The 16,030-nt window shown below is 38.1% G+C and overlaps 2 protein-coding genes and 1 long non-coding RNA gene across 8 annotated transcripts in view; 1 reads left to right on the top strand and 2 right to left on the bottom strand.

Moving 5' to 3' along the window:
• Positions 1-10: 10 nt before the first annotated feature.
• On the bottom strand, positions 11-5,153 carry LOC131784654 (uncharacterized). The gene is made up of 6 exons (XM_059101502.2): positions 4,640-5,153; positions 4,416-4,443; positions 2,841-2,900; positions 2,445-2,483; positions 1,885-1,947; positions 11-1,363 (listed from the first exon to the last, which is right to left on the bottom strand). Exons 1-6 carry the CDS (start codon positions 4,883-4,885, stop codon positions 948-950), a joined length of 852 nt encoding a protein of 283 aa, XP_058957485.2. The 5' UTR covers positions 4,886-5,153; the 3' UTR covers positions 11-947.
• A 2,816-nt stretch (positions 5,154-7,969) lies between these two features.
• Positions 7,970-16,030, top strand: part of LOC136281726 (uncharacterized) — a 39,378-nt gene continuing 31,317 nt past the window's right edge. For 4 of the 5 annotated variants that reach the window (XR_010717935.1, XR_010717934.1, XR_010717933.1 and 1 more), the window contains exons 1-2: positions 7,970-8,080; positions 12,543-12,621. This is a non-coding gene — a long non-coding RNA (uncharacterized lncRNA). Of the gene's footprint in view, positions 8,081-12,542; positions 12,622-14,435; positions 14,692-16,030 lie in introns of those variants that run through there. The other variant, XR_010717937.1, reaches the window with a different exon arrangement.
• LOC131785914 (ectodysplasin-A) lies at positions 8,666-15,889 on the bottom strand. Of its 2 annotated transcripts, none has more exons than XM_059102905.2 (9): positions 15,548-15,889; positions 15,185-15,260; positions 13,840-13,875; positions 13,194-13,220; positions 12,814-12,885; positions 12,569-12,595; positions 12,193-12,215; positions 11,936-12,002; positions 8,666-11,464 (listed from the first exon to the last, which is right to left on the bottom strand). In XM_059102905.2, exons 1-9 carry the CDS (start codon positions 15,803-15,805, stop codon positions 11,061-11,063), a joined length of 990 nt encoding a protein of 329 aa, XP_058958888.2. In that variant the 5' UTR covers positions 15,806-15,889; the 3' UTR covers positions 8,666-11,060. The 2 variants fall into 2 exon arrangements, with proteins under 2 accessions (XP_058958888.2, XP_058958965.2); XM_059102982.2 differs by having other exon boundaries at positions 11,948-12,002.

Genomic DNA, 16,030 nt, shown 5'->3' with positions numbered 1-16,030 from the left:
AAAATAAACTGTTTATTGGTCATGTTTACAGATCATTTTTCATTCAGTCATGGATTGGATTCGATGACTCGTCAACCCCAAGTTATATTTACAGATAAGCTACCTGTTCTCACTTCCATCCTAATTATCTTGTCCTCAGGACAACGCAGTGCATACCGTGGGAACGACATAAACACCTCGTTACCGCGTTGGGTGAGTCTGCCTGGTGCTGTATTTACAATCATTTTATTTTAACCAATTTCAATCGAGTGTCGAAAGTAATTCGGGATCGCTTTGTTTCTGCATTACTTTGCTCTGATTGGTCGGGAAAACTTGCGCCATTCTCTTAACCAATCAGATGTTAGACGAAAACCGAATGGCGACTCGATCACTCTCGTTTTACCGCGCTTCCAGAGAGACTTAGAGTTTTAGTCAGCCCCTCGTGATTCATGTTCTATTTGTTCTGACTGGCTCTCACAATAACTTCAGTTTTGGTTTTTCGACAATCAATCAAAACGTGCTCGATTTCAAAGGATTGCATATTTACATAACTTACAACAAAATCACAATTTACGAGTCCAGCATTTTAACATAACTAAGCACAAATGACAGAACTATAGAACTACAATCATTGATTTCAATAAATCCAAAGAGCTTGCAAAGTCAAAAATGTAAAAGTTGTTAATTCCACTTTTCTTTTCTCTTGTTATTAAGTTTACAGACTGATTTCACAGATAATACCCTTCACATTATATTCATATTGAGACCGATTACTTAGTTTGACCTGCTCTTTTGGCTTATGTCGTCATTAACAGCATTCATGTTAACGAGGAAATAATCCCTCGTCCAAAAGGAGAGTGTTTATTAAAATTAATTCCATCAGGAATTTTACCGCCGTGATCCATCCCTCTTCAAAATGACGGTAGAAAATGGAAGCCACGTTCATCTCGTGGTTGTGTGGTTTTTGTTTAACTCACCAGAAAAGCTCCAAAGTTGTCTTCTTGCATCCTTGAATTTGATCCTCCACAATTGGGAAATAACTCTTTAGGGTCTTCTTGGACCTTTCCCTTAGCTTTGAACACCACTTGAACAGACAATATAGTGTTCCTGGATATCTTTAGTAGTCGAGATATGTGAACAGTCCCAAAATATTTACCGCTGGTGTCAATTGAGGGTATTGGTGTGAAAGACATCGGCTTAGTCTCTCCTGTTCCATTGACATTTACAACTTTAACCTCGGTTATGTTCGCACTTACTCTGAGATTCAAATAAACTGAGTACCAGCCCTCTAGTTTAAAAAGGAGTTGGTCCCTGTGAGGTGACATGATTTTGTTGCTTATTGGTGGATCGTAGTTGACCCAACGCAATAGAGTTTTTCGATTGCCTGAAAGAAGAAGGACATTTCGAATTGAACGACTCCAGGAAAATCCTGATAGAAAATTGTGTGTCTTTTCCTAAGAGACTGGCTGTTATTTATCGCCCAAGAGGAAGTCTGAGGATTTTATTTGTGTCATGATAACATTTACCTGATACCCCTTAAGGCTCTGTAATATTCGTATGACCTTTCTCCTGATTGGTAGTTAATTGGCAGTCATTCTTTTAATTATATATTTTCTATAGTCCCTCTTTTCACTCTGTTAGCGACGTGTAAAGGATTTCTTATGTAAATGATTTCTTATGTTTAACTTCCGGTTCAAGCAAAAACGTATGCTCTCTAGAAATTAAAACTCATATTTACGCATTCAGACAAGGCAACACGATTATATCTCTGTCTTGGAAAACGAGTCATCATTATATTAATAGGATAAAGAAAAGAAATAAAAAAGAAATATACGAATCTCAATACAATCTTTCTTACATGAAGGCCTGAATATCAACTATATTACACATCCTGGATAATAGTACCTTGTTTCAACACTTTTGTGATATCGTCCTTGCTTAAGCCGACTGCAGACATATGTATAAATGCTGAAAAAAATTAGCGTTGTAAAAAGTTAGTGTCGTGCGTATTGGCTGATAACACAGCTAATGCATACTACTATCAATTGCGATTTTAAAGTATTTCTTAAGGCCTGCAAAGTTACTGCAACTTTCGGGAGGCGAGTCCCAAAACTAAACAGAGATTCTGTGTTCGAATCGGCTACCAAAGGGTTCTGTGCATTTCCTCTATATACTGGTATTTTTGTTAACTAAATACTTTATAGAGAGAGAGCGAGATTTAGTTTTTTCGGTCAAACCGATATCAAGGACTATTTTCCTAGCTGCTGAGTAAGAAAGTTCGCTTACGTACGTTGATGAAATCTGCCTAAAGATCATATCTTTTCTGTGCTAAGTGATGCGTTTGAACTCAAAATCGTCATGAGCTGAAGTGGTGTGCCTCTTTGTCATATTGCTTGCTGAAATGTATGGCTAAATTAAAGCTTCCATCGTCTTATAAAAAAAGAGATAACAACTTGTCTATGTACCTTCTGGTTGGCATTTCATAACCAAAGTGCAATTTAATCCTAAATTGAAAAAAAATATGAATATGTATTAGGAATCTGTTCTATATGATTAACATGCGGTGCGTGTGTTCAAGTTAGATTTTAAATCATTTTAATTATCTAAAATAAGCACCTCATAATTACTGAGTACATGTGGAGTGCATCACACATTAGTGATAATGCTTCGCTTCGTCTCTAAAAATCCTAATAATACACGACCGACCAAACACATCTATTAAACACATTATATATTTATTTTACGTTTCTTCACTGAGATCATGAGTGACATCAAACAGTAGCTGGGAATCATTCGGCTCTGTGCTTTAAGAGTTGTCTGATTTAACCCCATTTGAGCCCCCATTGGTAAGGAATGCATACCTTCTTCAGCAGTTTTATGGTGTTTTTTCTTGCAGTGCTTCAACAAATGGCAAGGGTGATCTGTATGACAAGAATGATACAATTTCATCGTTACAGTAGGATTCAAACGTTTGAACTCTGGGAATTGCAACGCGAAATTATTGTGGTACGTAATAGATATGTATTAAACCTTCTACATTTTTCATGTGGTTTATTTTACTCTAACTGACGATTAATATTTCTATGTTTATTTGGGTTGGGCAAAGAATAACACTGGATACAATCGATAGATACGTTAGTGTGATCAACATGTGCTTTTCCAAACAATGCAAATTGCACAGCGGACTGAGGTTCGATTACTCATGAGGACTCAGACTTTTTCGGTTAACTCACGCTCGTGACACGATAAACAAATACCTTTCTTTCACATCTTTCTCAACACGAAGATCGAGCTGAAAATACGCCAAACTGTCTCTATCTAACTCTTAGCAAATGGTTTTTCGTAGTTTTAGTGGATGGAACGAGAGGGACTTTCTTTGAATCTTCTTTGCGTTTACTTAGGAACACAGGATGTTTTCGAATGTTTTTTTTATTTTTTTTTTTAATTCATTTATCATTTATTGCTTTCAACAAATGTTCTGGTCGCGGCGAAAAACAGTCGTTTCCTTCCGTCTAAAGCAAAATCTTTCAACAAATGTTACCGCCAACTGAAATCGCGTTTCTAAAAGGAACATGTATGGATTCTAATGGCAGGAAGTTGATAATAGCTCGTGCAAAATCAAAGCTGGCTGCAAACCAACAACATTTAATATTATCCGATTCACATCAAATTTCAACATCGACTAGGCCTTCGGATCTTTAGTAATCTGTTTATAGGCCCAAAAATAAACCGACTTTCCGGTGTAATTCCCGGTGAGTACGGTATTCAAGAGGTCTTCTGAGCATGCTCAGCTATGACACTGGCGTTGTATTTCATTGATAGTGGTTTGTAGAGCGCTTTAACAGAAGTACTTAGACTCGACCACAGTGTTAATCTTTTTTTGTCTCACGGGACACGAATCTTCAAATGGCACTGGTAGTCAAAGAAACCCAACTTTCAGCTGAATTAGAAAATGGTTAACTAAATTTGTTCCACTCAGTATGCACTGGAAGTACATGAAAATATCACAGTGTTGAAGATCTTTACAAAAAAATCATTAACAATGTTTGTGCAAGGTTTTTTTTTTATCTTATTGTGACCTTATCCTTTCACCTAACACATGAAACCGAATAACTTGTTCGTAAACTCTGTTTCATTGAAAACACGGAAGTAGGACAAAACATGCAGCCATCTGCAATAGACTTTACATAATCACGTATTCTGTTATAAAAAGATATTCACTGTTAATGATCACGTTTACGGAGCATGCGTGAGAAGTAAATAGCTGAAAAAAGCTAAAAGATTTTTAATATGACAACGCGGATTTATTTTTGACCAAAGGTCGGAGACAGAGAACTACTTGTTGACTCGAACGTGAACTCACCGCCGTGCACTAATCAACCACTCACCGACATTCGAAATTAACATTATGCAAAACTAACTATATCATTACTTACGATTAGGATTCCTTCGCTGGCGGGAGATCTGCAAGATGCAAAACAAAAGAGTTGAATAAATCGTAGTTCGAATTTTATCGATGTCAAGAGACTTGATGATAACTTTTAGGATATACTTCAAGTTTGGGCAGTCACTCTGTTAGTTTGCCTGAAGAAAGGAAAGAGGCCCATGTTCGGTGAATATAGAAATCTGGAAACTTCTACTGCAAGTTCTCTAACTTTACCTCTGTGTTAAAGAGCTCTTCTCTTAAATTCTCGTTTTCTCCCTCTGTTTTAGCTACTTTGGAAGACAATTCCTCCACCATTTTTCTCAGCTCCTTCAATTCTGAGGATAACGAATGCTCTTTGAAATCTCTTCGGATCAAGACGTACGAGTGTATACCAAGAGCAACAAGAATAGCACCGAGCAAAATGCTGATCCATCGAAGAGATTTGCTTTGTTGGAGAGAGTCCTGTCGTAGTTCAATCATCGCGTTCCGTATTTCCTTGAAAATGACCCGTGGAGTCTGCTGCTTTTGACTTATATATCTCAAGGAAGCTGAAGAATTTCATTGAATTACGATACGTGCACCGATTGCTCTGCCGCATACAACATTGGACACGTGACCAATGTTTATTACGCCATCATTTTTGAGTCATGGTTTCATGAGGGCTGCGGACTCCATTTTGACATCTATTTTCACCGAAAGGCTACGATTTCTGAGAAGCCTAGAGCTACCTAAGTATTATTATGCAAAGTGGCTTAATGTTTACCTTTGACTCAGCTACCAAAGATAACAATGGAAGATCAAAACAATGTGTATATCAAACGTAAGACATTGTCAGCTTGTAGCTGTCACAGGCCATTTCATCGCACAGTGGATTTTTCTAGTAAACGGATTGAATCACGAAATTAAGGAAGGAAAAGAAATGCATGATTTCACATCAGCCAATTGCAACCTATTTAATTAGTACACAGAGCTTCTTATGCATATCATTACATGTATTCGAGCTTTGCGTTGCCACGTTAGAGATCATTTCAAAGTCGTAGAAAGCAAGAAACCTTCCGTATATAGGACCAACGCGTTCAGATTAATCACACCAGCTTAATGGTTCCAAAGAAGAGTTCGTATCCGACCTTGTCGATTAGCGCTGTCAACCGTGAAAAATTTCGACCAGAATGGATTGCAGGATTGTGGACGGAGAACCAATTCCACACAAGATCAATTCAAAACTTCGCATGCAAACTACATTTCAAACTAGATAAGGATTTAGCTATAAGTTGAAGTTTTAAGCCAGAGTGAGATATTTGAATTTTCATGATACTAAACTGAACTGGCGGAAACCGTAGATGAGATAACGCGTGCGCACTCGCAAACTTTTCATTATTTCTTAGAAACCAATGATTGATGAAAGGTATCAACCTTGATAATGGGAATTGCGTTAAAAAAATATTTTTTAAAGCACATGAAATCGTTTTCTTTCTATCAACAGCCGATTTTTCAAAACAATACTTGGAAAGTGCATTCAAAGCTGACTGAAAGGACATTTTCTACAGCACAGCGTTGTTGTGTAATGTAAACTCTTTGTAAGATAAATCATTCAAGACCCTAGCTCAGCTCCTGTGAAACCTGTCAAATCTGTAGCATACAAATGGAATAAATTCTAGCTGTTGGAAAGAGAAAAACACAATAACAGAAGAAAAACTTTAAGCTTTGATTGCGTGAGCAACAGCCCGGAAATGGCCAAATTCTACAAATCGCTTAGTCGTTCGCTTTTAGCTTGTAGGAACGTTTCATCGCATGGTACTCGACGGGTTCCGGATGTAGTTGGTTTCTTTTTTTACTTCGAATGTCCTAAAACGTAGGAAATTTAATAAGTTATATCATATCATGATGAAAGAAGTGCTTACCTTTGGTCCTGCTCATGAATGAATTACTATGATTCTGAGAAACTCAACCAAGCGGTGACATGCGACTGCCCTTATTTTTAGTTCTTTAAACTCACTTTTATCTTTAACCACAGTTTCCAAAGAACATTTTAACAACCTCAAAAGAAAAAAGAGACAACCATAACTTAAATTGTACAGATGCTAAATTTGCCTCTTTAAACACATCGAGAAAACGCTTAGCCCTTCAAAGGGTGTAATAGTAAAGAGATGAACGGAACGAGGAATAGAGAGTGAAAGTGGTTTCTCTATTCAAATAAACGTCACAATAAAATTGTACGAACCAATCAATGCGCGACGTTTAATTAATTCGAAAGATTTCAGTCCAGTTCAGCGGGTAAGACAGGATCACAATACAGCGTGAATGCTCTAAATAGTCCACCGTCAAACTCTTAATTCTCCTGACAGTTTGCCAGAGCTTTTGATATCACTTCTGAGATTTTGCTGCTTCGATTCAAAATTGGCAAATTCTTGAAGTTTCAATCTCATCAGGGGTTTGTAGTACACTGTGGAGAGAAATCAGAAGATGACGGAAGACTGACTCACACTTCCTGTATCTCTGATATTCAAAATTGGCAAATTCTTGAAGTTTCAATCTCATCAGGAGTTTGTAGTACACTGTGGAGAGAAATCAGAAGATGAGTGAAGACTGACTTACACTTCCTGTATCTCTGATATCGAACGTAACTGCATGAAATGTTTTTGTTTTTGCCTTTTTTTTAGTTATAATCTGCATGAATTGACTCAACACTCATCCGTTGGTCTAAAAAGATTAATTTCTCATACTAGTCATTTGTGATCAAATCTGCCGGGGTGGAACAAAGAGCTCCCGTGTTAGGGTGAGCTTCGACCCCCATGAAAGGTCGAAGCCTAGTTTCTTAAGCACAACTTTATACAAATTTTAGGGGACCAATGCCATCGCCCAGGCGGAAATAACCTGAATTTGTGTCTCAGAATGTGTCAGCGAATTAAACTAAATGTCATTTCGATCTTATATGTGTGTTAAGCCATGCATGCAAACGTCTAGTTAGTGTTAACAACTGAGTTGAAAACGTAAATTGGCCGCCGTAAAGAGTAAAAAAGCCGACGTTTCGAGCGTTAGCCCTTCGTCAGAGCGATTAGAGGAATTGTGGGTTGTGTGTGTTTATATGAAGACGTTTATATAACGTCTAGTTAGTTCCAAATGTGGTCTAATGGACAAATCTATGCGATTGATTCCCACTTTTTTCTTTAGTCGGTGTCGGCCACGTCATTGGTTTCTTCCAAAGTGAAATGAAGAGATTTATTTTCTATCAATATCGAAATGAAAATTATATTCTGTCTCTTGAATAAGACCGGGCGCCTAAAATATCTATTTCCGCACTTGAATTCGATCTTTCATTCAAACCTTTCGTACCCTTTTTCTCCACGTCGATCTCAACGCATCGCTTTTTGGTTCAAACGTTCCTATTCTTTCAACAAATTAATGATTTTCTTTGAACTGTGGAGCTGAAAATCCCGCTGAAAGCCGGCAAGTTTAAAAAATTTTGCTTACAAATAATCTCCAGCCCCTTGATGGACCCAGTACCCCTCGGATAAAATAATAATTGACCATCAACTGGTTGGGGAATCCCCCACCCAAGTTAGAGGAATGTACTTTGTCAGCACATATGTATTTCGTCTTCTCGTACACGAGGTAAAAAGGGCTAATTTACCTTAATTTCCGACAAAAGGACATGAATGCTGAAGTGTTTTCAAGGTAAGATATGTTTATGAATCTTAATGCGGTGTACATATAAGTGTTCTGGGCGGAAACTCTTATCAGTCACGAACAAACTTCGCTAGGTTCGACTGTCTCAAACGTCCGGTCCTCATTTAACGGTCTCTATTTCGTTTAGGCTTTTACAGCAAACTCTCGGGCTGTCTTAAGATAGATAATTTATTTCGTCGAACTCTTAAATATTTGCACGGTTGTTCGATTAGAAAAACATAATACTTCACGAATTATTTTTTTTTTTGCATTTATCGTCGATAAAAACTCTTAACAGTTGCCTTCGTTTCGTTCGATTTGTTATTACAAATACGGTTGTGATTATCATTGACCATCGAATTGTTTATAAAATTGTTGTCTTCCAAGACGTGAAAACCGTTTACCATAGAAACACTGTCTAGTCTATTTAAAAGCAAAATTTTAGCGATCTCAGCACCATCTTTCCGCAAAAGATCACAAGAGACATTATTATGCTAACGTAAGCTTTAATTTCTGCGTGACAAACAACTCGATATTGCTTGCAAGTCTACAATCGATTGTAATCGCAGTAAAGTTATTTATGAACGTGCTGATTATTGTTTAAGAAGTTCAACTCCATGTTCAAAAGGGAATTGAATCATACTTTCCGTTCTCAACCTCAAACATGCAGATTGAAAATGAGTAAATTACCGAAATGCTGATTTTACAAAGATTTTAGGACGAAAGAAGGCGTTTAAATGAGAAATATAATCCTCCTTTGTTTGAGCTCAAGAGAGAGTAAAAATCGTCAAACATTACACAAACATCAAAGGAAGAAGAGTGAAAAAAGTAATGTGGAAGAGAGAAGGGACGAACATTCTCATCGCTCGAAAACGTGCGGAAATGACTTCTACTCTGACAGGGTATGAACCCCCTGCCTTCAAATTGCGATAGAGCTTTTTCTTAAGCAAAAATAAAATGGTTTATCCTTCTGTTGCATGCAAATATAAACACATAGTATCTCTCGCCCAGAGAGACAGAAAAATCAGAGAAAAAATGAGATGTATTTTCGTTAGAGCAATGAGAACTGAAAGCACACATGCTAAATTATGCAACGCGACGCATTCCCCGGCTCTTACGCAAGTTCTGCTTCTGTAATTTTTCTGGTCTTGAAGAACAACGGAGCCCGCAACATTCCTTGAATTTTTTTTACATGGACAACCGACGTATACGTATTCTTGTGGGTAACCTCAACCTTAAATTTTCTCACCTCAATTAATTTGCTTCTAATAGATAGTGAACAGAAAACGAAACTAAGGTCATACTCTGTTATGCCTAGCGTGACAAGTGAAGGCACACACCCTTGTAAAACTTGTGATGGTAGGCATTTACATGTGTTTATTTACAACAGAATTCTAATTAGTGTGCAATCATCCGAATGACGGTTATCAAAACCGACAGGTGTCCTCTACTCTATATTGACAAACCCCTCATTTAAAACCAATTTAAGTTTTTGCAAGGTATACCAACACCAAAACTTACAACTGATTCTGCAAGATTTTCCCTCAAAAATATATAATTATATTGTATATAATTATATATGTGTATATAATTCCTTGCAATTTACTAGGCACCTTACGCATACTTCGATAATTTTAAAACATTATTAAGGTCCCGTGTTTCTTTTGGCAGACGTATAACTTATTCACTGTAAGGGTCACAAGCATTGTGCGTTACTGTAAATACAGACAACGAAGATGACCTTAAAGTTGGATGACCTCAAGAACAACAATACTAAAAACATTGACGCATACCCTTGATGTGACTCACACACAACCTTCCTCAGGCCCTCCCCGTCGCCTTTCCACCTCCTCACGAGGGGTGGGAAGGGGAGATGCTATTAACGTTTGCATCACGCAACTGAACGATTACACGTGCACTGTATACGTCCGCCAAAATAAATACGGTCATGTTTTAAAGACATAAAACTATTGTAATAATTTCTTATTTTTGTACATTGTGATAACTGCAGAACGTAACATGCGAGAAGTAACCTGAAAATCGAAATTCAGTTGTTTAAGACCACCGAAACTTTTTTTTTCTTAAGTTTGGAAACTTGAAGGAACTATTGCGCTCTTTTTGGAATCTTGAAACTTTGGAGTACGTTTTCAAGAATCTCATTAGAATTTTTTTAAATCTACACCATTCTAACTGGCTTATTCTTTCCATTTTTTTCCAACTTTCCGAAGTAATATGTTGTCGTCTCCTTCACTTGGTAAGGGAATTTTGCACGTCACAAAGAGCAAATAAAAATGTAAAATAATCGTCGTATGCATATAGCAGGTGTCCGCCTGCGAGAAGTATTCGCAAACGCAGATTTGTTTATATTTGAGTTGAACAGTGCACTATGAAAAAGAACTTTTCCCTTTCCTAACACTTTTGACTTTCTGTATGTGACGTTATTCAAGTAATAGAAACTCTGCTGATAAACCTGTTACTAGATAAAGTTTCAAACATTTAAGCCTACAAAATGAACGTATAACTTGTACTTCAAGGTCATTGCGCATTTCGATCGAGTGTCGCTAAAACCAAACCAAAATAATGACAACAGCCAATCAAAGCAAAGTAGTTCTAGAGGAAATGAAAATCTGATGTAAAAAAAAGCTTAGGGACATGTCTTTATTTATCCCCTGAGGGGTGGGGGGTTCGGAAGATTTTGGTTGTTGTACGATAAATTTACCTGATCCTCCCTCTCTGTAATGTTTTTCACACCTATCTCCTCTCCCTGAAAAGCATGTGATCCCCAAAATCTTCCAATCCCCCCTCCCCCACCTTAATTGCTTGAGGCGAGCTGGGGAAAAGGTGAATGCCAAGTCAACGATTTGTTTTTGTTTTTCATCTCATTGGTCGAGAGAGTGGGACAAGATTTTCAAATCAATCACGGTGCGAAGTAAAAAAAAACATTTCATTTCCGCATTACTTAACTTTCAACACTCGATTGAAAACCGCTCTATGGGAAATCCTGAGTTGTGTTAGTCGTTCGAACAAAACTGGTCGTGTTTAACACGGGGCTGATAAGGAAAGCACCAAAATAACTGGTTTCCTTATGCATGAAGTAGGACTTTGTGAACGGGATGCGCACAGATATTTTGTCACCGCTTCTGAGCATGAACACTGCGCCGTGATAATTCGTGTTGTACTTTCTCTCCTCGCTGACGACACTGCTCAGACTGCGCATGACCGGTTCCTCGTTGATGTATGTGTAATGGCCCATAAGGAGAGTGTCCCCTGCATAATAGAAGAGTTGGCTGTACACGAAGTAGTAGCCAGTTGTGCCAATCACAAGGAAGCTGTTGCTGACGAATTTGATACTACCGGTTATGTGGCCTAATTTCCAGTTCGTGATGCGGTGGACTGAGGAGAGCAGAGAGAAGAGGGTGTTAATTTCAAAATTGGTACAATGGGCGTTGCTAGGGGTACGGAGGAGATAGGAGGTTAAACGCTATCGCTGGAACCTTCCTTCCCCCCCCCCCCCCCGCTCGCTCCTCTCTCACCCCATGTGCGCCTAGGAAAGAATTTGAATTTGTAAAAGTTAAAAGTATGAATAATCATCATAATTTCACCATAACTTAGGGAAATTGATGATTTCAACGAGTACCTATTCCTAATGTCATCTCTCTGATAACATCGCCTTTGAAGGATCGATGATAAGGATTTTCCTTTGCGCGCTAAAAACGAAGGTTGTTCACAGTTTGCAATGATCAGATCGCCTGACATTGTAAGTCAACTCGACTTTGCCTTAAAAATAATTACGCGTAACTTCGAGGCTATTATATAGTACACGTTCACAAAAACCCAGAAAATAGAAAAGAGATTAACACTAACATTTTGTTGTACCTCTTGGGGGATTTATGTGCTCACCATAACCAACGATGTGAGCCGAGTCTGTGGACTGAATTGAGATACAAACAAAAGTTTGAGAAAATGAATTCAAGCAGGATAATCTTAGTGGTATCATCAAGACTTAAAATTTAAAATTAAGAAAAATCACCCGCAGAGAGTTAGTGTCTAAGCATTTAGTATAAAACCAATGGGCGAAAAAAGAGGCATATCATCATCAATATATTGTAAGAAACACTCACCCGAAACATTGAGCCTGGTTGTCCTGTTTTAAACGTAAAGGCAAAGAAATTGTCAATAAAAACCATTTGATTATACTTATGACTGGTGTGCAAACACTCAGTGCAGTAATATAAGAAAAGATAAACAGGAAAAGTTAAAAAACTTGGCCTTTATGTGGCTCGTTTTCTCAAATTTTGCTCCGGTTTTTTCGTTTTAGTCCACAAAATGTGCCATGTGTGTCATTCCTATTCAGATTGAATTACGCACTTGACGAGACAGCCGCTTTTTTATATGAAATGGTAAGTGGAACTTATGAATGGTGCATTTCCAAGAAAAAATTTTAATCAGAGCTATCATATATTTTGTGTAGGTGCCCAGTAGAGACTTCTGCACTACCTGGAGGCCCAGGCTCTCCTCGCTCACCTGAAAGAGAAGCAATAGAGACCTAGGTAAGAGGTTATTCGTTCATTGTTTTTGAATGTGTTAATAAGAGAAAATATCTTATCTTGAGGGGATCGATCAAGACTAGTATTTTAAAGTAAGGAACGGTGGTATGAGACCATCTGAAGCATTAGACAAGATTCCTAGCGGCAGTCTTGGTGAGCTGCCATTACTAATTAAAGTAAACACAACGCTCGTACCCATTTTCCCTTTCTGCCCATCCCTTCCCGGCGGTCCAGTGTTGCCGAGTGCTCCCGTGTCACCTTTAGGTCCTGAGGAAAAAAAAAAAAACGAAACGAATAAGAAAAGTGCTTTCGGTTCGGTAACCGCGCCTGTATGATATGTATACACTTTCTACTCAAGTTGTTGATTAAAGGGATCCGCTAACGATTAATGATAATGATGCTGGTGATGATGACGATCATGGTGTGTTGATCTTTCATGACCATGATAACCATTCGTAAGATTGTAGGTTACTCAACAAATTATATTTTTCCCGCCACAATCGTAACTGGATGCAATATTTAAAAGAGATACAAATACTTTTTCTTTCTAGTTTTGAAAAACAAGTTTTTTTTACCTGCCCTTCCCTTTCGTCCGGTCGATCCTGCACAGAAAAAAAACAGATTGTTATTTACACACATTAGAGCCTCTGTTGAATTGAATATAACATGTTTCTACACAGGATCTTGACCTAGAGGCTACTCCTAATTACATCCTAGTCATGCGCTTAAACAGCAAGCGAATCACAAAGGCGCACACGTAGGAAAAGATACCGCGAGGATAAATGTCCTCTTTGCGTATGTCCGCGCGTGTCTATTTGTAAACATTAAAAAGACTCGCGCTCAAATATACGAATAATTTAAGCACTTGCTTTGCTGGCTCTGACAACAGTCTTAAGTTTCATATACCCCATTCACACTAGTAAGACATGTTTAGTTAAATCCGGATTAATTGAATGAAAATAAGATACAGAGAGCTGAAAAACTGAATTTTCCATCGGCTTCAAGTAGTCACTAACTTGTACTTTAATGTGCTAAATTTGAAGTCGACAAACATCGGTTTAAGCTGCTTCTATGAAGAAAACAAATTTAAATCGTGTTTAACAAAACAGCTTTAAAACACGTTTAAGCTTTTGTGTGAATGGAAAAATAGATATGAAATTCGTACGATTAAGGATGCCTTTTCAAAATTATAACATCAACTTCCCCTTCATTTTACATCACCTTTCTGTCCTTTTGGTCCCCGCTCTCCTTTACGACCTAAAATAGAAAAACTTTTTTTTTACCAAAAGACTTGTGTAACGTGAATATACGTGTCTGGTCATTCCGTATTTTTTGTTTCGCGTGACAAGTTATCCTTCACAGTACGTGACGTTTAAGTCATTACGTGAAGTACCAAAACATGCATAAACTGACATTAAAATTCGTTTAAGACTCATTTTATAGGACCTCACTTTCTTTGGTACATGAAGCTTAAACCATAGTCTTTATCAAAAAGAGCTGCTTTCAAAACAGAATTTCAATTTTGCAAGGCAAATTGATATTGCTTCTAGACATTGTTTAGAATTGAGACTCCAAGGTCAAGAACGTGCCAGACCACATCTGAACTGTATTGTCTTACAGGAACAATATCCTTGGTAAGCTAATAAAGCTTTGTTTCGATATATATAGTTTCAAAATAAACCACTATCCAAAGTGACCCAATACCTGACCTCAAGTTATGTAACTGTATATCATAACAACAAAATTTGAATCATCCAGACAAAGTTATAAAAAGCAAATTAGGTCGCAAGTTAAAACTTTTTTTTCCTTTCTTTTAGAATTAATTGGAAAACGAACAGCTTTCTTATTTTAGGGCTGTCGCAGGATTGAATTTCACACCTCGTTCAAAAAGCGATTTTTGATGTAAGAGAGGACTTCCGAGAAATAAGCTTTTCATGGACTTCAGCCAACAGCTCGAGTAAAGGCAAAATAAGCATTTTGCGAACAATTGAAGAAGTGCCTCATTTTACAAATCTCTTCTTGTAGGCTGTGTATTTAGACGGAAAAAGTGAAACGCTAGAGTAAGGAATAAACTGCTAGGAATGCAATTGAACTGGAGCCGAAGGTCGTTGGGGGGGGGGGGGGGGGAGAGAAAGGAGGGGGGAAGAGGGGTTGGAAAGGGGAGAATTCTGGGAAATGTCTGTTCCCAGGGAAAAGCATAATTTGTGTGCCTCTAGGATGCCTCATTGCCGAGAAAAAGTGTTTTAAGCAAAAAATATGTATGGCCAATTTTTTATCATTTTATCACGAACCCCGGGCTTTTTGAACCGCTTATTTGGCTGCTTGTCTTCTCATTCAGAATGAACATTGCTGCTTTCCCTCGCGCCCCAGACTCTTTACAAAAGGGGAAGGGTATTGGGCAGGGAAAGGGGGGGAGAGGGGATTTTACAAACTCGATGCACTAGCCCTCTATCTAAGGCTGCTAAATAACACCCCAAGCCGATATTGACTTGCGCCTAGTCCCATTCTTTTTGTTATATTTTGTAGTTTTGTATAAACTGGATGAAAATCTCAGTGATATATCTACCTCGCCTGCAGCGACATGAATCATTTTTTCGTGAACCAGTGTCCCTCCTCTGTCTCATCAGTCGTATTTCGCTTTCCTAAACAATGTACAATGCGGAAATGACGTTTAGTTTTCCACAAATAAATATCTAGCTTTGTTTTCTTGTAGATACCTACGTGGACGACCTCTAAGTTAGTGTAGAAACGATGTCAATTGACGTTAAGGTCTTCTGTAAACCCGATAAAGAATGAGTAATTGTGCTTTGCGTTCCTAAGTAGCTGCCAAGCTTTGACAATTGTGTGTATAATTGAGCGACCGGTTTCTAAGACCTCGAGGTCGTTCAAATTGAAAATTGTCAATCAAGGAAACGTAAAAACGTCAAACCTTCCATTTCATTAAACTCTGGTAAGCCTCTTGCGTTTCGCCGCTCGAGAAATCGTTTTCCACAGTTCTGCGTTGAATATGCGCTGTGACGTTTTCTAAGTACTCGATTGTCTGCTGTTGTTGCTCAAAGCGTGATTTCAGCACTACAATCTCACCAATACAATACAGTAACGCTGGGAATAGGCCAACTAGTGCCGTTACAAGGACAGCAAACGTCCAAAAAGGCAAAACAATGGCCCGCGTTTGGGATTTCTGCATGTTTGTCGTCTGCGAGGTATCAGTGATTTCCTAGAAACACCAACTGGGACGTCAACATTGATTGAAGAATTTTTCTAGCAAAGTCCACCTTGTCACGTGACAGTGATTCAATCAATGGCCTATTGTTCTCAAATTCAACAGCTGATTCGTTTAATTTTATTATTCATGTTCAATGCGCTCACTGGACAAGCTGCCAGTTCGTTATAACAAGGGTCGGGATAGTTA

Source organism: Pocillopora verrucosa, chromosome 6 (assembly GCF_036669915.1).
Source record: "Pocillopora verrucosa isolate sample1 chromosome 6, ASM3666991v2, whole genome shotgun sequence".
Classification (NCBI taxonomy): Eukaryota; Metazoa; Cnidaria; class Anthozoa; order Scleractinia; family Pocilloporidae; genus Pocillopora; species Pocillopora verrucosa.
Note: the sequence above shows the minus strand (reverse complement) of the source record. Positions and strands in the feature narration are given on the sequence as shown.